Source organism: Mus caroli, unplaced genomic scaffold, assembly GCF_978045245.1.
Source record: "Mus caroli unplaced genomic scaffold, Mus_caroli_1 scaffold_1, whole genome shotgun sequence".
NCBI lineage: Eukaryota > Metazoa > Chordata > Mammalia > Rodentia > Muridae > Mus > Mus caroli.
In genome coordinates, this window is record NW_028227256.1 from 59,027,388 (window position 1) to 59,052,969 (window position 25,582).

Genomic DNA, 25,582 nt, shown 5'->3' on the forward strand with positions numbered 1-25,582 from the left:
CCAGCTACTTCACCGAAGCTGTTTATCAGGCTTAGGAGTTCTCTGGTGGAATTTTTAGGGTCACATATATACTATCATATCATCTGCAAAAAGTGATATTTTGACTTCATCTTTTCCAATTTGTATCCCTTTGATCTCCTTTTGTTGTTGAATTGCTCTGGCTAGGACTTCAAGTACAATGTTGAATAGGTATGGAGAAAGTGGACAGCCTTGTCTAGTCCCTGATTTTAGAGGGATTGCTTCAAGCTTCTCACCATTTCCTTTGATGTTGGCTACTGGTTTGCTGTAGATTGCTTTTATCATGTTTAGGTATGGGCCTTGAATTCCTGATCTTTCCAAGACTTTTATCATGAATGGGTGTTGGATCTTGTCAAATGCTTTTTCCGCATCTAACGAGATGACCATGTGGTTTTTGTCTTTGAGTTTGTTTATATACTGGATTACGTTGATGGATTTCCGTATATTGAACCATCCCTGCATCCCTGGGATGAAACCTACTTGGTCAGGATGGATGATTGTTTTGATGTGTTCTTGGATTCGGTTAGCAAGAACTTTATTGAGGATTTTTGCATCAATATTCATAAGGGATATTGGTCTGAAGTTTTCTATCTTTGTTGGGTCTTTTTGTGGTTTAGGTATCAGAGTAATTGTGGCTTCATAGAATGAGTTGGGTAGAGTACCTTCTGTTTCTATTTTGTGGAAAAGTTTGTGAAGAACTGGGATTAGATCTTCTTTGAAGGTCTGATAGAACTCTGCACTAAACCCATCTGGTCCTGGGCTTTTATTAGTTGGGAGACTATTAATGACTGCTTCTATTTCTTTGGGGGATATAGGGCTGTTTAGATCATTAACCTGATCTTGATTCAACTTTGGTACCTGGTATCTGTCTAGGAACTTCTCCATTTCATCCAGGTTCTCCAGTTTTGTTGAGTATAGCCTTTGGTAGAAGGATCTGATGGTGTTTTGGATGTCTTCATGATCTGTTGTTATGTCTCCTTTTTCATTTCTGATTTTGTTAATTAGGATGCTTTCCCTGTGCCCTCTAGTGAGTCTGGCTAAGGGTTTATCTATCTTGTTGATTTTCTCAAAGAACCAGCTCCTTGATTGGTTGATTCTTTGAATAGTTCTTCTTGTTTCCACTTGGTTGATTTCTCCCCTGAGTTTGATTATTTCCTGGGTCTACTTCTCTTGGGTGAATTTGCTTCCTTTTGTTCTAGTGCTTTTAGGTATGTTGTCAAGCTGCTAATGTGTGCTCTCTCTAGTTTCCTTTTGGAGGCACTCAGAGCTATGAGTTTTCCTCTTAGAAATGCTTTCATTGCATCCCATAAGTTTGGGTATGTTGTGGCTTCATTTTCATTGAACTCTAAAAAGTCCTTAATTTCTTTCTTTATTCCTTCCTTGACCAAGGTATCATTGAGAAGAGTGTTGTTCAGTTTCCACGTGAAGGTTGGCTTTCTATTATTTATTTTGTTATTGAAGATCAGCCTTAGTCCATGGTGATCTGATAGGATGCATGGGACAATTTCAATATTTTTGTATCTGTTGAGGCCTGTTTTGTGACCAATTATGTGGTCAATTTTGGAGAAGGTACCATGAGGTGCTGAGAAGAAGGTATATCCTTTTGTTTTAGGATAGAATGTTCTGTAGATATCTGCCAGATCCATTTGATTCATAATTTCTCTTAGTTTCTCTGTGTCCCTGTTTAGTTTCTGTTTCCATGATCTGTCCATTGGTGAAAGTGGTGTGTTGAAGTCTCCCACTATTATTGTATGAGGTGCAATGTGTGCTTTGAGATTTACTAAAGTTTCTTTAATGAATGTGGCTGCCTTTGTATTTGGAGCATAGATATTCAGGATTGATAGTTCCTCTTGGAGTATTTTACCTTTGATGAGTATGAAGTGTCCCTCCCTGTCTTTTTTAATGACTTTGGGTTGGAAGTCAATCTTATCAGATATTAGAATGGCTACTCCAGCTTGTTTCTTCATACCATTTGCTTGGAAAATTGTTTTCCAGCCTTTCATTCTGAGGTAGTGTCTATCTTTTTCTCTGAGATGAGTTTCCTGTAAGCAGCAAAATGTTGGGTCTTGTTTGTGTAGCCAGTTTATTAGTCTATGTCTTTTTATCGGGGAGATGAGTCCATTGATATTAAGAGATATTAAGGAAAAGTAATTGTTGTTTCCTGTTATTTTTGTTGTTAAAGTTGGCATTCTGTTCTTGTGGCTGTCTTCTTTTAGGTTTGTTGAGGGATTACCTTCTTGTTGTTTTTAGGGCGTGGTTCCTGTCCTTGTATTGGTTTTTTTCTGTTATTATTCTTTGAAGGGCTGGATTCGTGGAGAGATAATGTGTGAATTTGGTTTTGTCGTGGAATACTTTGGTTTCTCCATCTATGTTAATTGAGAGTTTGGCTGGGTATAGTAGCCTGGGCTGGAATTTGTGTTCTTTTAGTGTCTGTATAACATCTGTCCAGGATCTTCTGGCTTTCATAGTCTCTGGTGAAAAATCTGGTGTAATTCTGATAGGCTTGCCTTTATATGTTACTTGGCCTTTTTCTCTTACTGCTTTTAGTATTCTATCTTTATTTAGAGCATCTGTTGTTCTGATTATTATGTGTTGGGAGGTATTTCTTTTCTGGTCCAGTCTATTTGGAGTTCTGTAGGCTTCTTGTATGTTCATGGGCATCTCTTTCTTTAGATTTGGGAAGTTTTCTTCTATAATTTTGTTGAAGATGTTTGCTGGTCCTTTGAGTTGAAAATCTTCATTCTCATCCACTCCTATTATCCGTAGGTTTGGTCTTCTCATTGTGTCCTGTATTTCTTGGATGTTTTGAGTTAGGATCTTTTTGCATTTTACATTTTCCTTGATTGTTGTGCCGATGTTCTCTATGGAATCTTCTGCACCTGAGATTCTCTCTTCCATTTCTTGTATTCTGTTGCTGATGCTCGTATCTATGGTTCCAGATTTCTTTCCTAGGGTTTCTATCTCCAGTGTTGCCTCATTTTGGGTTTTCTTTATTGTGTCTACTTCCCTTTTTAGGTCTAGTATGGTTTTGTTCATTTCCATCATCTGTTTGGATGTGTTTTCCTGTTTTTCTGTAAGGACTTCTACCTGTTTGATTATGTTATCCTGTTTTTCTTTAAGGATTTGTAACTCTTTAGCAGTGTTCTCCTGCAATTCTTTAAGGGATTTTTGTGCTTCCTCTTTACTGTCTTCTACCTGTTTACCAGTGTTCCTTTGTATTTCTTTAAGTGTGTTATTAAAGTCCTTCTTGAAGTCCTCTACCATCATCAGGAGATATGCTTTTAGATCTGTGTCTAGCTTTTCCGGTGTGTTGGGGTGCCCTGGACTGGGCGAAGTGGGAGTGCTGGGTTCTGATGATGGTGAGTGGTCTTGGTTTCTGTTAGTAAGATTATTAAGTTTACCTTTCACCATCTGAATCTCTGGGGTTAGTTGTTTTCGTTTTCACTGTTTAAAGATTGGAGCAGAAGCTGTGTTCCACTCACCAGCAGTCTCCAAATCCTGTGGCGGGGGTTGTGGGTAGCTGGCGGGTGTCAGCCGACCCTGCGCTCTAGCTACCCTGGTGCTGGTCCGGCCGGAAGAGGCCTGTGGCCCTACTCAGGCTGGTTTTCTGCTTCCCTAACTAATGCAGTCTCAGGTCCCGCGCGCAATTGGATTGGAGCAGAAGCTGTGTTCCACTCACCAGAAGTCTTAAGATCCTGTGGCGGGTGTTGTGGGTAGCTGGCGAGTGTCAGCCGACCCTGCGCCCTAGCTACCCCGGCGCTTTTCTGACCGGAATAGGCTTGTGGCCCTTTTCAGGCCGGATTTCTGCCTCCCCAACCAAAGCAGTCTCGGGTCCCGCGTGATTGGACTGGAGCAGAAGCTGTGTTCCACTCACCAGCAGTCTCAAAATCCTGTGGCAGGGGTCGTGGGTAGCTGGCAGGTGTCAGCCGACCCTGCGCTCTAGCTACCCCAGTGCTGGTCCGGCCGGAAGAGCATGACTGATTTCTTAAAATATATATTGATTATATATATTTTTTCAAAACAGTCCTTTTTAATACAGAGTTGTGCTCGTGAGAGGCAGGGTGGAGGATAACACAATGTTTGAGGGGAAACAAAGATTAGAACTTTGGAATTATCGTTTGCTTAGATGTAGGACATCTACAAATATATTTTTCTTTTAGGCAGTGGGATTACAGGTACCCACTAGTCATTAAAAATTTAGTAACTACAGAACAGACTCTGAAGGGAACCAAAAGGGAGCGTTCATGGACCCCAGGAGAGAGTGTGAGGCTTCAGGACAAAAATCTGTTCCCATTGCAAGAACCTCCATGGGATGTAGTACGCATTCTCTGTCGCTGGGACAACTCTGCAGGTCAGTCTTGGCTTAGACACCTGGAATCCATAGTCCCTTTTCTAAATGTTCCATGGCTTCTATTTTGAATAGAACACTCCACACAAGGTGCTGTCCTTAATAAAAAGTTCTCTGTCATAAAAAAAAAAACAAACAAACACCAACAAACAAACAAAAAACAGTCCTTTTTGTGTGTCTCATTGTTGCCAATAGTAGGAGAAGAAACTACTATTCAGAGCAACCAGCAACTAGACACAAAATCCACATCCAGTCTACTGCTCGGGCCTCTAAATCCACTGATCTGAGCATTGCTTATGAGAACCATTTTAGTCCTTGGTTTGTCTTCGTGCCCCAGAACCTGCACAGGGAAACATGTGATGACAGGTGTAGCTTGACTTTGCATTTGAGTTTGCAGACTGTGTCGTCAGAGGACCCGAATGCCTCCGTGAATGGGTGGGGTCTGCAGAGTACCTCCTCATCTGGGCCTCAGTGTTGGCTGCATTGCTCCTTTTTTTATGATTTCTTTTTTTTTTTTTAATTTTAATTAGGTATTTTCTTCATTTACATTTCCAATGCTACCCTAAAAGTCCCCCATACCCTCCCCCCTGCACTCCCACTTCTTGACCCTGGCGTTCCCCTGTACTGAGGCATATAAAGTTTGCAAGATGGCCTAGCAAACACAGAAGTGGATGCTCACAGTCAGCTATTGGATGGATCATAGGGCCCCCAATGGAGGAGCTAGAGAAAGTACCCAAGGAGCTAAAGAGGTCTGCAACCCTATAGGTGGAACAACAATATGAACTAACCAGTACCCCCCAGAGCTTGTGTCTCTAGCTGCATATGTATCAGAAGATGGCCTAGTCCGCCATCAGTGGAAAGAGAGGCTGCATTGCTCCTGTGTGGTCACTGAGCCCTAACCACAGTCGTCATATGTGTGATCTCCATGTCTAGAAGCTAGCATTCCACAGCCCCCCTCTCCATCACCACCTCCAGCACCTTTCTGCTCCCAAACCCAATTCTATAGTATTTCCTGAGGCTGGGTTGAGAAAAGTCCTTGGTGAAGATGTCCAGTCTGGGGCTAACTACTGGTATCTTATTCTTATGTATCTATCCATTGACTGCCTCCCACAGACATGCTTATCTGATGGAGGTTGAGAGCAGCCTTTAATGAGAAGCTATTGGCAAGTGGTAGTTTTAGAGGAGAGAGACTCTATTTTTAAGGTGTGCCACTGGCACCAGTAAATGGGTTCATGCCTATGCACATATAGACAACAGTAATTAGACTTAGAGCATTATCAGAAAAGAATAGACATGAAGTGGGGAGAAGAAAAAGTTGATGAGGAAAGGGGTGGGTATGATCATTATTGCATTATATTAATGAATGATATTCTAGAGAATAATATATTTAAAAAATACCCATATACTCAGAGAAGAAGATAAGTAAGAACAATCTTTATAGGCTGGAATGTTCAGCTCCTGGGGGAAGCTTACAGATTATACTCGTTTAGGTGGTAAAGGTAATTGGAAAGACAGAGATAGAAGAAGCAGCTTACAGTTGGTCAATGTGGTCAGCATCCTCTTGTGGAAGGAAGTCCTGACAGAACATAAAGCTTGGCAGAAGAGTAAGACTTTGGGCTCATTTCCTTACCAGTAGCACAGAAGCTAAGTAAATCTGTAGAGTCCGTGTCAAAATGACTTAACTCTGTTCCATGGCATAGTCATCGCTTCAGGCTTTGTCATCTCTCAGCTAAGCTATTGCAATAACTTACCACCTTTCCTCTCCAATGTGAACCTCTTGTAATTCTCTGATTGAGTCTGTGTATAAGGACTGAGTAAAATGTTCTCAGTGGCACCACTTAGCATTTCTCTCAAAACCCTTTGAATTAGATAAGGGCTAGGTCTGAACACTGGCTTTTCACGGGGCTACCTGTACATTATTGGACTAATTACTGAACATCTTTAAAATATTTCCTTCATATGGAAAATGACTTTTATGATCACATAGATTCTGGGAAGATTAATTAAGGTACATTACAGGCAGCTGACTTAGTACATTGTTAAATGAAAGGCTGAATAATTACTAATTACTATTGCAAGTCTCCTAGTCAGTATTACACATATTATATAGTTCATTGTAACTCTGTATTCTTCCAAACGGAATCAAAAGCATTTCTGGCACCCTGTACCAGTCTTGGCATCTAAGAGGAATATATTCGTTGAGTAAATGACTTACTGGATTAAAAAAATGCTCAGTGAATCATCAGCATAGCTACAAACTTGAGAGCTGGTGAAAGGATTTTTCTCACTCATCTTATAATTTGTGTGTCTTGTGACTAATCAGTCCTCTCATCTTGATCATAAAATACAATGAAGTTGAGGGCTCCGTTTGGGTAGTTTTCCTGAGGCACTTAGAGCACCACTTTAAATAGCAAGCAGTAAGTACAGAAGACCTTCCCTTCTCCCCGATTCCTTTGATATATCTGACCTCGCCTTGTTGCTCAGCTCCTGTCTCCCAAGGTTACCTTTTCTAGGCTTGCCTATTTTTTTCATCATGTTTATCTTTGCTTCTTTGTCCATGACAGTCATCCAAAAGACAAGTAATTTTCAGAGTCCAGCACAAAATGTGTTGACATTGCTCCGATGGTTTCATGCTTTAGTCATAAATAAATGTTGAGGCCTATATTCTCTTGATGCATGAAAGTTGCAACAATTCACTAATATGTCTCAAATACCAGACTCTCCCTCATCTTTTCTCCTTTTAGTTGCCCCCACATATAACTGCCTGGTAATTCCTTCTTAATCACAGCAATTATCACAGGGATCCTAGCTAGTACCAATACCTTGAGTGCCCACTTTCTGTAAAATCAAATATGAGTCTTTTAGTGAGACTTGGACTGAGTAGATACACATGTGATTGGCAACTCTGGCTCTGCTACTCCACCTACCCTGGGTCCTTACCCAAACTGCTACAGACATGAAATGGGTGGTAAGACCCACTCCTCAATACTAGTGTATGTATAAAGCTACCCACAGAGCAATAAAGTCATTACAGTCAGAACACACCTGCTAGAACTTTAAATATTAAACCCTCACCATCATGTCAAAACTCATAGGTTAGCAGTATCCATCTTTTTGTTGTCTGCAAGACACACACATATATCTTCAAGGATAGACTGTATTGGATGAAAGAATGTATTCTAGGCCAATGGAACCAGCAAACAAGCAAGCATGGTATCCTGATACGAAAAATGTAAACCAAACCAAAACTAATAATGAAAGATAAAGTTCATTTCATCATGATCAAGGAAACAACTCACCAAAAGCCCATTATGATTCTAAATATAAATGCACCAAACTCACAAGTACCCAGTTCCATAAAATATATGCTACTACCAGATGTTAAAGCCTAAATTCGTCCTAACACAATAAGAATAAATGATTGCAGTGCCCAATTTTCACCAACCAATAGGCCACCCTTGCAAAAAGTAAACAGAGAAAGACTAGAGTCAAATGACCTAACAGACCAAATGAACCTAATAGATATCTAAAAACATAAACACCCAAACACTGCAAAATACACTTTCTTCTTCTTCTCAATATTTAATCAGAGCTTCTGGATTGATTGATTTTTTTATGGAACTTTCCCATGGCAGTTTATGATTATTGAATTAAAATTATTAGAATTTAGACCGATTAGTTGATAGTATACCTACCATCAAACTAGGAGATTTTCAATCAATCCAATTGTACCCGCAAAATGTTTCTACATGGAGTAGAATTCAGGGTCATCTGCAAAACCTCCTTTGAGGTTTTCCTCTGAGTCCATACTATTTGCGTCAGTATGATGGGTCTGCCGCTCCATCCCTGAAGACACAAGCTCATGTCTTCAGACCATTCAGTAAGGCCTTTAATCTTTCCTCTCTGTATAAGCAATATAGTAAAGGAATATATCCCTTGATCATACAGTTTTACAAAGAAAATTAATGAGATAAAACTATAATAGATTATTCCTTTAAAGCCCATAAATGTATTTATTCTCTTAGAAATGCTAATAATCAAAGTAGGTCCGATGACATGGTACTATAATCCAGAAGCTGAGGCAGGAAGATCACTAGTTCAAGGCCAACCTGGGGTACATAGTGAAAAATCTACCTGAAAAAGAAAGGAAAGTCTTTTTTTTCAATTTTTATTAGATATTTTCTTCATTTACATTTCAAATGCTATCTAGAAAGTCCCCTATATCCTCCCCACCCCGTTCTGCTCCCCGTTCACTCCCACTTCTTAGCCCTGGCATTCCCCTGTACTGGGGCATATAAAGTTTGCAAGACCAAGGGGCCTCTCTTCCCAATGATGGCCGAAGAAAGGAGAGTCTTAAAGTCACAGTAATAGCTAAAACTTATCAATCCCATGTCAGATACATATGTGTGATGTGTGAGTTACTTTTGCTGTTAAAGTAACATCTCTTTGGGGGAGGAGGAGACCCAAATTTCAATGTCCTCATTACAGAAATGAGGAAATCTGAGGCTGAGCATCTTGGTTTAACTAAGACAGACACACTTGTCTCACAGTCACCTTTAGGGAAAAATAGAAAAATATTGTCCCCTGTCTGTAATCCTTTCTCTCCAATTGAGACTGTATTGGATAATATTAATGTTGAAAACTCGGTCCATTTGTCTTGGGAGAAGGAATCAGACCTGCAGACACCTGTAGCACTCATTGCATCATCTGCCTGAAGCTTCAATTCCTTGTCAATAGAAACCAGTTGAAGTCCTTAGTATCTAGCTCTGGCAGAACGGCTATCCATGACAGTCTCATCTTTATCCACTGACCTATAACCTTGTCCATTGTTCTCTCCTGAGCTCTTTGACTAGCAAAGGCAGTTCCCATGATTACTGAGTCAGCACTGTGATATGGACCTTAGGGCACTGTGCTAGCATGGAAATGTTGGACCTGATGATTGCAAGCATCTTCCAGAAGAACTGCCTTGATCTTAGGGACTCTGCTCACTTCTCTGTGCTGTGATCCTTACCTCACCCAGGTCACATGATTGCCTGTTTCTATGGTTTGTTTACCTTCGACTTCTAGAATATCCTTTCCACCTTGTGTTCTATCCTTTTCATTCTTGGTCTTCCTTACCACTCACATGACGTGGCTTCTGTACTGTCCTCCAAACTTGAACAACTGCTCTCTAAATCCAAATTGCACTTGGGTTTATCTAAAAAATAATATTAGTAACATATATGCATTCACATATTTGTAAAAAAAAATCTTACCATTGAGGGTGTATACATACAGACACACATTTCTAGACAACATCATTAAGTACCTATAAAATTGCAGTGCTTCTGCTTTTGCAATCAATAAGGATATGTGAACTTATCTATATGACATCATGTTTCAGATGACTTTCTTTCAAATAATTTATGGACCACATTTTATAAAGTTAGGACATGATCTATGTATATAAACATTTGAATGTTGTTTTTATTAATCAGATCTCACTATCTGTGAATGTTTGCATATTATTTATAATATTGCAAATCTACTTTGAAATTTTGGAATGATAACCTATCTTTTTTTTACTTTATTTATTTATTTATTTATTTATTCACTTTACATAAATCCCAGAACAAGCTCCCCTCTCCTCCCAGTAACACCTCATGCAGGTTCTCCCTTGCATGTCCCCCTCTCCTTCTCCTCTAAGAAAGGGGAGCCCCCCTGATTAAGGTGTCTATTCCACTTGCACCTTGCACAACAAGTCCACAAGCAGGCAATGTGTGTGTGTGCATGCATATATATATATATACACACATATACATACTATGTATAGTATATGTAACATATATATCATATACATATATACATACTATGTATAGCATACATCATATACACATATACATATGTATGTATATATGTTATATATCATATATATCATGTGTGCATATATATAACATATATACACATGATATATATACATATATATATGTAAATATATATATATATTTTTTTTTACTAGTTTTGAATAAGACAGAATAAAGTATAAGATTTACTTAGTTGGAGGGCTTTGCCAGAGCATCTGCGGGAGACATCTTGGTTCCCAGATCCCACCAATACTAGTCTGCACAGGTGAGAGTGTGGACTACAGAAGCTAACAGCTTCTGGAACAGGCAGTGAGCCACAGAGCTTCTGTGGCAGACCCCATTTCAGGCTCCAGACATCCAGGCACCTTCCCTGCCAGAGGAGAGGTGTCCGCCCGGCCCAGGAGGCCATTGCCAGAACATCTGCCAGAGACATCTTGGTTCCCAGAACCTGCCAAGACTAGTCTGCACAGGAGGTGAGAGTGTGGACAACAGAAGCTAACAGCTTCTGGGACAGGCCCTGTTTCAGGCCTTCATCTTCTGCCAGGAGGCAAATCCGAACAACAGATATCAGTGCACCTTCTCTGCAAGAGGAGAGCTTGCCTGCAGAGAGTGCTCTAACCACTGAAACTCAGGAGAGAGCTAGTCTCCCAGGTCTGCTGATAGAGGCTAACAGAATCACAAAAAGAACAAGCTCTAACCAGAGACCACTATAACAACTGACTCCAGAGGTTACCAGATGGCAAAAGGCAGATGTAAGAATCTTACTAACAGAAACCAAGACCACTCACCATCATCAGAACCCAGCACTCCCACCTGAGCCAGTCATGGGTACCCCAACACACCCAAAAACCTAGACCCACATTTAAAGGCATATCTCATGATGATGGTAGAGGACATCAAGAAGGACTTTAATAACTCACTTAAAGTAATACAGGAGAACACAGCTAAAGAGTTACAAGTCCTTAAAGAAAAACAGGAACACACAACCAAACAGGTGATGGAAATGAACAAAACCATACAAGACCTAAAAAGGGAAGGAGACACAATAAAGAAAACACAAAGTGAGGAAACACTGGAGATAGAAACCCTTGGAAGAAATCTGGAACCATAGAAGCGAGCATCAGCAACAGAATACAAGAGATGGAAAGGTGCAGAAGATTCCATAGAGTACATCGGCACAACAATCAAAGAAAATGGAAAATGCAAAAAGGTCCTAACTCAAAACATCCAGAAAATCCAGGACACAATGAGAAGGCAAAACCTACGGATAATAGGAGTAGATGAGATTGAAGATTTTCAACTTAAAGGGCCAGCAAATGTCTTCAACAAAATTATAAAAGAAAATTTCCCAAACCTAAAGAAAGACATGCCCATGAACATACAAGAAGCCTACAGAACTCCAAATAGACTGGACCAGAAAAGAAATTCCTCCCGACACATAATAATCAGAACAACAAATGCACTAAATAAAGATAGAATATTAAAAGCAGTAAGGGGAAAAGGTCAAAGTAACATATAAAAGCAGGCCTATCAGAATTACACCAGATTTTTGACCAGAGACTATGAAATCCAGAGGATTCTGGACAGATGTTATATGGACACTAAGAGAACACAAATGCCCGGCTAGGCTACTATACCCAGCCAAATTTTCAATTACCATAGAGGAGAAACCAAAGTATTCCATGACAAAACCAAATTAGCACATTATCTTTCCATGAATCCAGCCCTTCAAAGGATAATAACAGGAAAAAAAAAAACAAAAAAACAAAAAAACAAAACAATGCAAGGACGCAAACCACGTACTAGAAAAAGCAAGAAAGTAATCCTTCAACAAACCTAAAAAAAAAGACAGCCACAAGAACAGAATGCCAACTCTAACAACAAAAATAATAGGAAGCAACAAATACTTTTGCTTAATATCTCTTAATATCAATGGACTCAACTCCCCAATAAAAAGACATAGACAAACAGACTGGCTACACAAACAGGACCCACATTCTGGTGCTTACAGGAAACCCATCTCAGGGGAAAAGACAGACACTACCTCAGAGTGAAAGGCTGGAAAACAATTTTCCAAGGAAATGGTCTGAAAAAACAAGCTGAAATAGCCATTCTAATATCGAATAAAATCGACTTCCAACCCAAAGTTATCAAAAAAGTCAAGGAGGGACACTTCATACTCATCAAAGGTAAAATCCTCCAAGAGGAACTCTCAATTCTGAATATCTATGTTCCAAATGCAAGGGCAGCCACATTCATTAAAGAAACTTTAGTAAAGCTCAAAGCACACATTGCACCTCACACAATAATAGTGGGAGACTTCAACACACCACTTTCATCAGTGGACAGATCATGAAAACAGAAACTAAACAGGGACACAGTGAAACTAACAGAAGTTATGAAACAAATGGATTAACAGATATCTACAGAACATTTTATCCTAAAACAAAAGGATATACCTTCTTCTCAGCACCTCATGGTACCTTCTCCAAAATTGACCATATTTGGTCACAAAACAGGCCCTAACAGATACAAAAATATTGAAATTGTCCCATGCATCCTATCAGATCACCATGGACTAAGGCTGATCTTCAATAACAACATAAATAATAGAAAGCCAACATTCATGTGGAAACTGAACAACACTCTTCTCAATGATACCTTGGTCAAGGAAGGAATAAAGAAAGAAATTAAAGACTTTTTAGAGTTTAATAAAAATGAAGCCACAACATACCCAAAGTTATGGGACACAATGAAAGCATTTCTAAGAGGAAAACTCATAGCTCTGAGTGCCTCCAAAAAGAAACTAGAGAGAGCACACACTAGCAGCTTGACAACACACCTAAAAGCTCTAGAACAAAAGGAAGCAAATTCACCCAAGAGGAGTAGACAGCAGGAAAAAATCAAAGTCAGAGGTGAAATCAACCAAGTGGAAACAAGAAGAACTATTCAAAGAATCAATCAAAGGAGAAGCTGGTTCTTTGAGAAAATCAACAAGATAGATAAACCCTTTGCCAGATTCACTAGAGGTCACAGGGACAGCATCCTAATTAACAAAATCAGAAATGAAAAGGAGATCCTGAAGCCGGGCGGTGGTGGCGCACACCTTTAATCCCAGCACTTGGGAGGCAGAGGCAGGTGGATTTCTGAGTTCGAGGCCAGCCTGGTCTACAAAGTGAGTTCCAGGACAGCCAGAGCTATACAGAGAAACCCTGTCTCAAAAAAAAAAAAAAAAAGAAAAAAAAAAAACAGATCCTGAAGAAATCCAAAACACCATCAGATCCTTCTACAAAAGGCTATATACTCAACAAAACTGGGGAACCTGGATGAAATGGACAAATTTCTAGACAGATACCAGGTATCAAAGTTAAATCAGGATCAGGTTAATGTTTAAACAGTCCCATATCTCCTAAAGAAATAGAAGCAGTCATTAATAGTCTCCCAATCAAAAAAAAAAAACAAAAAAAAAAACAAAAAACAAAAACAAAACAAAAAAACAAAAAACAAAAAACAAGGACCAGATGGGTTTAGTGCAGAGTTCTATCAGACCTTCAAAGAAGATCTAATTCCAGTTCTTCACAAATTATTCCACAAAATAGAAGCAGAAGGTACTCTAAACAATTCATTCTATGAAGCCACAACTACTCTGATACCTAAACCACAGAAAGACCCAACAAAGATAGAAAACTTCAGACCAATTTCCCTTATGAATATCAATGCAAAAATACTCAATAAAATTCTTGCTTACCAAATCCAAGAACACATCAAAACAATCATCCATCCTGACCAAGTAGGTTTCATTCCAGGGATGCAGGGATGGTTTAATATACGGAAATCCATCAGCATAATCCAGTATATAAACAAACTCAAAGACATAAACCACATGATTATCTCATTAGAAGCTGAGAAAGTATTTGACAAAATCCAACACCCATTCATGATAAAAGTCTTGGAAAAATCAGGAATTCAAGGCCCATACCTGAACATGATAAAAGCAATCTACAGCAAACCAGTAGCCAACATCAAAGTAAATGGTGAGAAGCTGGAAGCAATCCCACTAAAATCAGGGACTAGACAAGACTGCCCACTTTCTCCCTACTTATTCAACATTGTACTTGAAGTCCTAGCCAGAGCAATTCGACAACAAAAGGAGATCAAGGGGATACAAATTGGAAAGGAAGAAGTAAAAATATCACTTTTTGCAGATGATATGATAGTATATATAAGTGACCCTAAAAATTCCACCAGAGAACTCCTAAACCTGATACACAGGTTTAATGAAGTAGCTGGATATAAAATTAACTCCAACAACTCAATGGCCTTTCTCTACACAAAGGATAAACAGGCTGAGAAAGAAATTAGGGAAACAACACCCTTCTCAATAGCCACAAATAATATAAAATATCTTGGCGTGACTCTAACTAAGGAAGTGAAAGATCTGTATGATAAAAACTTCAAGTCTCTGAAGAAAGAAATTAAAGAAGATCTCAGAAGATGGAAAGATCTCCCATGCTCATGGATTGGCAGGATCAATATAGTAAAAATGGCTATCTTGCCAAAAGCAATCTACAGATTCAATGCAATCCCCATCAAAATCCCAACTTAATTCTTCAACGAATTGGAAAGGACAATCTCCAAATTCATCTGGAATAACAAAAAACCTAGGATAGGAAAAACTCTTCTCAAGGATAAAAGAACCTCTGGTGGAATCACCATGCCGGACCTAAAGCTTTACTACAGAGCAATTGTGATAAAAAATTGCATGGTACTGGTATAGCAACAGACAAGTAGACCAGTGGAATAGCAGAAATGAACCAACACACACCTATGGTCACTTGATCTTTGACAAGGGAGCTAAAACCATCCAGTGGAAACAAGACAGCATTTTAAACAAATGGTGCTGGCACAACTGGCAGTCATCATGTAGAAGAATGCGAATTGATCCATTCCTATCTCCTTGTACTAAGGTCAATTCTAAGTGGATTAAGGAACTCCACATAAAACCAGAGACACTCAAACTTATAGAAAAGAAAGTGGGTAAAAGCCTCTAAGATATGGGTACAGTGGAAAAATTCCTGAATAGAACAGCAATGGCTTGTGCTGTAAGATCAAGAATCGACAAATGGGACCTCATAAAGTTGCAAAGCTTCTGTAAGGCAAAAGACACTGTCAATAAGACAAAAAGGCCACCAACAAATTGGGAAAGGATCTTTACCTATCTTAAATATCAGATAGGGCACTAATATCCAATATATATATATATATATATATATATATATATATATATATATATATATATATCTCAAGAAGGTGGACTCCAGAAAATCAAATAACCCCATTAAAAAATCGGGAACAGGGCTGGTGAGATGGCTCAGTGGGTAAGAGCACCCGACTGCTCTTCCAGAGGTCCGAAGTTCAAATCCCAGCAACCACATGGTGGCTCACAACCATCTGTAACGAGATCTGGCGCCCTCTTCTGGAGTGTCTGAAGACAGCTGCAGTGTACTTACATATAATAAATAAATCTTTAAAAAAAAAAAAATCGGGAACAGAGCTAAACAAAGAAATCTTACCTGAGGAATACTGAATGGGTCAGAAGCACCTGAAAAAATGTTCAGCATCCTTAATCATCAGGGAAATGCAAATCAAAACAACCCTGAGATTCCACCTCACACCAGTCAGAATGGCTAAGATCAAAAATTCAGGTGACAGCAGATGCTAGTGTGAATGTGGAGAAAGAGGAACACTCCTCCATTGTTGGTGGGATTGCAAGCTTGTACAACCACTCTGGAAATCAGTCTGGCGTTTCCTCAAAAAATTGGATATAGTACTCCCGGAGGATCCCACAATACCTCTCCTGGGCATATATCCAGAAGATGTTCCATCTGGTACGAAGGACACATGCTCCACTGTGTTCATAGCAGCCTTATTTATAATAGCCAGAATCTGGAAAGAACCCAGATGCCCCTCAACAGAGGAATGGATATAGAAAATGTGGTATATTTACACAATGGAGTACTACTCAGCTATTAAAAAGAATGAATTTATGAAATTCCTAGGCCAATGGATGGACCTGCAGGGTATCATCCTGAGTGAGGTAATTCAATCACAAAAGAACTCACATGATATGTACTCACTGATAAGTGGATATTAGCCCAGAAACTTCGAATACCCAAGATATAAGATACAATTTGTAGAACACATGAAACTCAAGAAGAACGAAGACCAAAGTGTGGATACCTTGTCCCTTCTTAGAATTGGGAACAAAACACCCATGGAAGGAGTTACAGAGACACAGTTTGGAGCTGAGAAGAAAGGATGGACCATATAGAGACTGCCATACCCGGGGATCTATCCCTAATCAGCCTCCAAATGCTGACACCATTGCATACACTAGCAAGATTTTGTTGAAAGGACCCTGATGTAGCTGTCTCTTGTGAGTCTATGCTGGGGCCTAGCAAACACAGAAGTGGATGCTCACAGTCAGCTATTGGATGGATCACAGGGCCCCCAATGGAAGAGCTAGAGAAAGTACCCAAGGAACTAAAGGGGTCTGCAACCCTATAGGTGGAATACAATATGAACTAACCAGTACCCCCGGGAGCTTGTGTCTCTAGCTGCATATGTAGCAGAAGATGGCCTAGTTGGCCATCAGTGGAAAGAGAGACCGATTGGTCATGCAAATTTTATATGCCTCAGTACAGGGGAATGCCAGGGCCAAGAAGTGGGCGTGGGTGGGTGGGAGAGTGGGGACTTTTGGGATAGCATTGGAAATGTAAATGAAATAAATACCTAATTAAAAAAATTTACTTAGTCATATATAAAAACACAAGCTTAATAATTACTGAAATAGTATTATCCGTTGAATTTATTATGTTTTACAAGAAAGGTTTTGAGTAGAGTTAAAGAAAAATTTATAAAATAGAAAAAAGAAAATAATTCCATGGAAGCCAGGATCTATAAAATCCATGTATGAGCTGAAATTTTTAAGTCTTCCCTAGACTAAACACTAATATTTTATAGCTTCTATATTAAGTGTGGGTAATGTCCTGTGGTATGGGGGTACTTGACACGTTTGCCAGAAGACAGTTGTTACCGTGGGCAAAACTTAGAATTATAATGAGAAAGATAATCATCCTTTAGTGGTTAAGAAAGAGTTAAGTCTCAGTTTCTAAAATTTTCACGTCAGTATCATTGGACTTGGTCTTAAATTTAATTGTAAATCCATTCTATGAAAATTACTGTCTGATCATTAAAACCTACACAAGTTTCTGTGCCCAGCAAGTGTTTTTCTTTCAGGACTTACAATGCACATTAGTGTCTCCATATAGATCTAGGTTTATACCCTTACCCAACATTCATAAAGAGACAAGTCCTTATGCTCTGTGTCATAGTGCTCATGTTTGTTTGGTGTGTGATATTATTGCAGATCTCTTCTATAGCCTGCTTGACTGAACAAGTTGAATGCATCAGTAATATCTGAGCGAAGATTATTTGAAACTCATTATCGGTTTTGAAATTGAATCATCTCACTGAAATGCTAGAAACTGTCTTGCCTTTATTTTCTTGTATTTTATTTTAAAATTTTTGTTCTTACTGATAATATGCTTCCAAGGAAAACATGTTAACAAAATCTACTGACTAGCATATATATATTGCTGATAATTTAAAAAATGTTTCACGCAGGGTGAATTCGTCAGACACTTTGTCTCCTTAATGCTGCTCTCAACTTTGCAGCCAGGACCCAGATCTTTGCCATCTTCACTTTGGAGCAGAAGAGTATCTGAGATAGCCATGGCTCTTTATCTGACATCTTGTTGGCATGAATGTTAAACAATAGGAACATGTTTCCATGAAGGTGGTGCTTGCTTCAAGTTCATCATTTCCTCTGGCAATTTGTCTCTCTCTTTGGGATTAAAGGAGCCAATAATTGTTCACGGATATTATTTTCATCTTTACAAACACTTGTTAGCTCCACTGCGTATGACTTGGAGGCTTGTAGTGCATTTGTGCATTTCAGTCATACACACTCCTATTAGTGGTTCTCGCTCATCCTTTCCTTAATCTGCGCTAGGTTAGGAAGGTCAGACTTTCTATTTCTTTCTATAATACATTTTCTCTGGTTTTTGCAAACTCCCTTTCTGCCTTAAAGATAGAAAAAAATAAATAAACTGGAAGGTGAAAACTTGGAATTGTTCCATTGAGTCCAACTGATGCAAGCTCTGATTTATATTGCTTTGAACATGCCCGACTGTGTTACTAACTTTGCCTTCCCTGACATTATAAACTGCAATCCCTGTGCATTTTCTAATAAATATTTTTATTCCATGTTTTCCCTTTTCTGGAGAGAAAGCCCTAACTTCAAGCCTAAGCATAGATAGAGTTATTTCTGTGTGTTTATGGTCTGTACAGTCATTTTCAAGAAAGTCTCATTGGGGAGAGATTTCGTTCTGTGAACCTCGTTTTTATCTCTGTTGATTTCTGCAGATTAAGTGGGAAGTTTGTTTAGCAGTGAGTTCTTTTCTAACTTTTGGTTTTCAAGAAAGATTCAAATTGAAAATTAGGGAACCTTTTAATGTGCTTCTTTTGTGGATCTTCTGCACACACCAGCAAGCCCTATACTCCTGTGCCTTCAATCATAATTACAGCTATTGATAGAGTCAGTGAGGGCATGGTGATGGCTTAATGTACTTCGTCTGGTTTTTACCTAAGACTTACTGTGTTCCTGTTTTGCTCTGCCCAGTGATATGACGAGAGCTGTGGAGATTTCTGGGGAAGGAGACCCCCTGGGGATTCATGTGGTGCCCTTCTTTTCATCTCTGAGTGGACGGTAAGGACTCTTCCCTGTTTCAGACGCTCATGTCAGTGAAAAACCTGATGAATGCCTTTTCCAGGACAATTAAGTGGAAATCTGCATATTCAGATGGACTCCTTAAGGAATACTTTGGTTTAGAAACAAACTAAAATCATTTATTTCTAGGATGCAGGGGAAAAGAAAAGGAAAAAAAATCATCCCAATTTCCCCACTCACAATTAATTATGAAGTACTTTCTTGGAGCATCCTTGAGAGTGACGAATGGTAAACGGGCTTCTTGGGCAAAGATTTTAACATATTGTCAGACAAATGTCATAACTGAGTGTGTTTTAGCATTATAAAATAATCTTCAATGAATGGAAATAGTAATTCCAAATTCATTACATGTATGTGTGTGTGTGTGTGTGTGTGTGTGTGTGTGTGTGTGTGTGTGAATAATAAGCATTTACATTCTAGTAGCATATCAGCCACACACACAGTGATTAAGTTATAGAAAAAAGTGTAGGCTGGGCGGTGGTGGCGCACGCCTTTAATCCCAGCACTCGGGAGGCAGAGGCAGGTGGATTTCTGAGTTCGAGGCCAGCCTGGTCTACAGAGTGAGTTTCAGGACAGCCAGGGCTACACAGAGAAACCCTGTCTCAAAAACCAAAAACAAAACAAAAAAAAAAAAAAAAAGAAAGAAAAAAGTGTACCTTTTTTGTAGATACAATCCAGGCCACTGAAGACTATTCCTTTCAACCTCTTAGAATCTTAAAGACATTTGTTGATAAATCCATAGCAGCAAATGCTAATTTAGATTGTGTTAGTATTTGTGTCTTGAAATCCACATCTGACTGGATATAAAATCTGTTTCACTGCTGAAAATGAAAATCTGTGTGGCACAGAGCTGGTGTAATGAGGCTAATGACCTTACTGAAGTTCTATAGGTGCGGAACCTTCAAGAAGATGCTGTCTATAGCACTCCCTGGATCCTAACAAGGGTTTCCAGAACCCCTGAGGAAAATTGGCTTTTCACTAACAGGGCAGGATTATAACCAATAGCCTAAGTCCATTTTCTTAAGTGATCATTGAAAAGTCAGAGCATTTTATTTTAGTCCAATAGATCAAGGACCAGAAAAGCCTGTTGATTTTTTTTTTTTGCCCTCATAGTCCCTCAAAGCTGTGATCTCTGACTTGTTCTCATTCCAGTGCTCTTTCTAGAACCACAATTTCCCCAAAGGTTATATAGTATTAATTTACTGGCTCTGGATATTTACTCAATCCAGTTGGCCGTATCAAAGGACAAGCAGCCTCAGTCATGATATTTGGGTTGGCACCGACTTTCTCAGGTAGCCATCTGCTACCTGTAATTGCAAAGACATCACCTTATTTTTCTCTCATATAACATCTGATGCCAAGCTCCTGATGGAATGAATGGTCTCTAAAAAGAAATGAACCGAAAAGCCAGTGGCTCTTATTGTCTGGTTTCCTGTGTGTGTTAATAAGCGTGTTTATATATGTTATGGGTTACGGCGAAGGACAGAGCAGGGTTGTTTTTGACAGACAAGGTGAGTATTTATTCAGTTCCCGTGAGAAATCCTAATGGCTTTTGGCAGAAGTGTGCTGATAGAGCTTTGTGAAATACCAGAGTGGTTAAATTACCAGGCCCTTTGGTTTAATGAACCTGGAATAGTACATAGAATCTTTGCAATTCCCCAAAATGAAAAGGAAAAAAAAAAATCCACAGTGACGGTCACCATCCTTCGTTTTCAATAGCTGAGAAAAAATGCTGGCCCTTTAGATGGGAAATCGCCCTCTCTCACTGCAAAGAAGGGGAGCAGACCAGACCGTATTTATTTCCCCTATTTTCTGTGGGGTTCTTATTCCTAGGACACGTGTGGAAGACGGGTGGGAAGAGAATTGGACTTGGCCTCAAAGGAGTTAATCCTAGGGTTCTCTTCACAGAACCTCCAGCTAGTCCCCTAAACTCACTCACAGGTAGTGACAATCTACCTTCCATCAAGGCTATAGGGATTAGATGACATTAAAAATATGGTATCTCCTTGTAAAATCCATAACCCATGAATGCATAAATTGTCAGTATGATGACTATTTTGGATTAAAAAAACCCATCTTGATTCATAAATGAAGTTTCATTATAAGTTCATTGTCAACTGTACAATAACTTGAAGAAGTAGTTCTATTTGATATTTTTAGTATCTACTACTGTTATAGAAAGGAAATTTAATTAAAACATACATTAAAAATCATATGGAAGTGGAGACATGAGCCAGTAAAAGTTAAGAAGTAATGAGTCCAGGCTGAAACAGCACTCCTAACTCAAGCCATGTGTCTTGACAGAGCTGCCTATAGAGCATGTCAGACAAGTGTCTGCCTTCATGCTGCCATCTGGTCTCACTGTGTGAGCACGGGGGCCTGCTTAGGTCATAGTGGTATGCTTAGCTCTTAATTTCCTTCCATTTATTAGTTTGTCTCATTATTTTAAATTAGAATGTATATTTAATTCTTTATTAAGACTACTGTAATTGGTTTTGCTTCCAGTGTTTTGTTTTGTTTTTCATTACAAAAGAAAAAGAGATTGCCACACCTGTTACTGAAAGAGAAACTTACTCTGGCTACTGTATCAGCTGAAGTCCATAGGAATTCATTAGATACCAGAGGAGGGAATTCTGGATACAATTTGTGTAGAGGGCCATTGGCTCTCCCATTTTTGTTGTTGTTGTTTTGGGATTTTTCGGGTTTGCTTTTGTTTTTTAAGGAAAGAAAATAAGCACAAAAACACTAAATCCTTGCAAACAAAAAGACAAACAAAAATGTTAATTTTACTTTATAATATCAATTAAATTTTAAAAATTAAAAATAGATTTTTTTACTAAAAATAATACACTTCTATTTCATAACAAAGATAGTTAAATAGCTAAAGGTTAAAGAGATTCAGAATGTGAGGAGAAGGGAATTTTAGTGATTAGTGGTGAGACAGCAAGACAGTGAAACCTCAGGCTTAGTGGGAGCACAGAGCTGCACAAGGACTGGATACTAGAGTCTTAAGTGATGACTCCATGAACAAGGAACAGTTGTTGCTTCTCTTATCCTGCTGAGAAACTGAATTTTTAGTATCTTTTAACACTGCCAATGAACTGGCTACTCTTATCCTATGAAACTACAGTATTAATTGTTAGGTCCGATAAGTTTTATCTCAAATAAGGCAGCTCTTGTCACCAGTGAGTAAAAGATCAGGGTTTATAAGCTTGCCCACAGTGGTAGAGATGCCATCATACTGCGGGGAATTTACTCCTTCCAGATAATAGGGAGGGCAGGGCTGGATGGGTTTGTTGCTGGGGACCAAACTAATGAAATCAGTCAGTTTTACATTTTACCAAAATTACCTCTGACACACAGGTTTTACAGTTGGGCTTATTCTGTCAATAAATTTTTCATGGAAAGTTAGGTTATTTAGATTGGTGAAGTTCACATAGCATGCTCCAGCTGTAATATGCTGGCTAAATTGCAACCCAGTGGCCCGAAAGAATTAATTCATCTCCCAAAATGTGAAATTAAATCCTAGGGAGTAACATTATATGACTGATGATGTACTGAATTAAATTAAAGGAAGACTTGAATGCTTGTTAAAAAAATATCACTTACATAAACTGGTTTATAACCACACGTGAGCCTCCTAATGGATCATGTTATGGGAGAGCCACCGTAACAAAACTCTAAACTGTGAACCATCAGAGAGCAGTTTAATTTAGGAGAAAGCACAATTTTGATCTAATCCCCCTTTTTCATATCAAAGAGTTTCACTTTAGCACTGTGCTAAGAAAGGAAGGTCCTGCGATGTGTTTGGTTAATTTAGTGAAGTTCCAGAATGCTGGGATAAAACCTGAGACCCTACCCACTCTTGCCCAGATGACCTGAAGCCCTTCCTTACAGTAGCTGCTGTGGCTACCACTAGCTCAGCAGCAGCACACTGTTCAGTTAATGTTTATGAAGGAGGAATCTGAGTACCATTGTAGAGCACCCTGCCCATTGATACCTGGAGGTGGTCTGCGCTCATTAATGAACTGTGGCCGGAGGCAGAGGCTCAATTTTGTGGCCACTCCATAGGAGAACCACTTTCTTTACAGGGAGCCCTTTTTGCATGGTTGACCTTATTATTCACACATAAAATGTGCTCATATTTTATTTAGATTTGAAATTTAACACAAAGGGACTATGTAATATAGCACACGAGGCTTTCTTCAAAAGATAGTGACTGAATAGAATAATTAAGGGGACAGGGAACATGGAAGCAGGAGTTTCTCCACATCCAGCAGATACCTACAGAAGCCAATTGGTCTGTCTCAGTGTGACACCCAGTGAGGCCTATGTCATGCCACAAAGATAAAGGACTTCTCCAAAGTGAGCAATGACTAAAGTATGTAGAGGCATCATTCCTTGTGGTAGATTTAGTTTTGGCTTTATGAGAGTATTAAAGCTTGCATATAGAAACACATAAACACACATGCATATACAGCCTGCATGTGAATACCAGAATCTGTGTCCACAAGATTCTCAGCCACAGCAAGGTCCCACCAACAGTGGGAATACAACAGACTGAATACAACAACAAACTCTTCTATCTCTACTGACTATATACAGGTGTTTGTATGTTATTATCCCCTAAACATTATATTAGCTATTCAAATAGCAATTTCATTACACTAGATTTTGTGAGTGATCTAGAGATAACTAAAACATACAGAAGGATGCACATAGCATGACATTTTTCATAAAGGATTTGAACATCCACAGAGTTTGGTCCCCAAAGGGGAATCCTGGACACCTCCATGGATATAGAAGAATTGTATAGGAAATATAACAATTGTTTGATGTTTCCTTTAGATTTTCTTTCATTTCAGTCCCCTCTCCCTTCTAACGCTGAACAAGTTTCAAAGCTCTGGGAGGCTCTGGGTACCTGTCTGCATCTTAGGTCTGCAGCAGTACTTGCCTGCCCAATCAGATTAGGCTCATCGACGACACTTTTACTCTGTGTTATTTACGTTGGTATGATCCTCCATCCTTACATCATTTGCCCATCCTGAGGATGGAGAAAACACCTGGCAGAGCCTTGATTCAAAGGCACAGGGATGTTCCTTATGGATAATAGGGTCCGAGTTGAAATGTTCATTTACTTTTTAAAATGCAAAGTGCTAGAACATATAATAAGATGGTGTAACAGTCCTCTCCTATTGCCAGCCCCAAGTTTCTATGTTGCCGCTCAGCCAGGCTTCCCTACAGTTAACTCTGATGTCACTAGTCAGCTTTTTGTCTTGGGTGGTATATTCTTTATTGAGCTGTACTGATCTTTGCTAAGACCAAGGAAAACAAAGAAGTGGGTTGGTATTTATGATATGGATATTTGTCTTCAGGTAGGTGTAAGGGAGTGGGGGTGAGTGTCTGATGTGTGAATGTCTAGTGTGTGATTGTGTGTGAATTTGAAAGATGAACCATTTGGCTGAATAGAAATATACTCTGTTTAATAAACAGAAACCAATACATATTTCTGAATAGCTGCAAGCAGAGAAATAATGTGTATATTGGTACTCAGATGTTTTATTTCAACCTAAATGTTTCGCTTAGGATCCTAGGACTCTTCATCCGAGGCATTGAAGAAAACAGCAGGTGCAAGCAGGAGGGACTATTTCAGGAAAATGAGTGCATTGTAAAAATCAACAACGTGGAACTCCTGGACAAAACTTTTGCTCAGTAAGCATTTTTTCATTGTTTTATTGACTTTGTTGATCTCTTGAATATGTATAATCATTGCCGAACTCATTATGATCTAAATCATAGGTAGAATGTCAAGTCAAGTCCCATTATGTGACCTGTGACCATCCATTTCTGAATGCATTTGATGCTTTAACATATTCGGAGTTAGCCAACACATGTGCCTGATGAGCCATGGAATGCAGCAAGCCTTCCTGCCTGGGTGTCTTTCTGGGAATCCATGACCAGCGGGGAGGGGGGTTGTTTCTCTTAGGCTACGGGTCAGTTAGACTGGCATTTACTGGCTCTTTTCACAGACAATTAATTCAGCTTATTAATTAACATCCTTGATGTCAGTCTCCCTTAAACTGTAAAACCTGTGGGTGGTGCCTACAAGTACTCAGCAAATAATAGAAACAAATTATAGAAGTTAAAATTAAAATAGTCTACCTTAAGAAATCATCTTTCTGAATGTGGAAAATATGGGGAATACCTGTAAAACAGGAGGTGGAATAGGTAGAATGCACCGGGCATCTAGATATGCATACACACACACACACACACACACACACACACACACACACATATATATATATATATATATATATATATATATATATGTACATTGATATTTGGCAGGGTTTCTAAGTTAGGGAGCTAAATAGAGGTAATCTTCACTAGCAATCAACAGCCTATCTTGCTTCTGAACCAAACTGTTAATAACACAGCATTTCTCAGGCCACTACTTTTTTTTTTATTAGATATTTTCCTAGTTTACATTTCCAATGCTATCCCAAAAGTCCCCTATAC

The 25,582-nt window shown here is 39.1% G+C and overlaps 1 protein-coding gene across 2 annotated transcripts in view; it reads left to right on the forward strand.

The window, feature by feature from the left end:
* The window catches only part of Pard3b (par-3 family cell polarity regulator beta), a 1,032,172-nt gene that overhangs the window by 523,391 nt on the left and 483,199 nt on the right, over nucleotides 1–25,582 (forward strand). Inside the window, exons 6-7 of one of the 2 annotated variants that reach the window (XM_021162850.3) lie at nucleotides 18,953–19,039; nucleotides 24,647–24,772. In XM_021162850.3, coding sequence (XP_021018509.1) covers nucleotides 18,953–19,039; nucleotides 24,647–24,772 — 213 coding nt within the window. Of the gene's footprint in view, nucleotides 1–18,952; nucleotides 19,040–24,341; nucleotides 24,436–24,646; nucleotides 24,773–25,582 lie in introns of those variants that run through there. The other variant, XM_085837816.1, reaches the window with a different exon arrangement.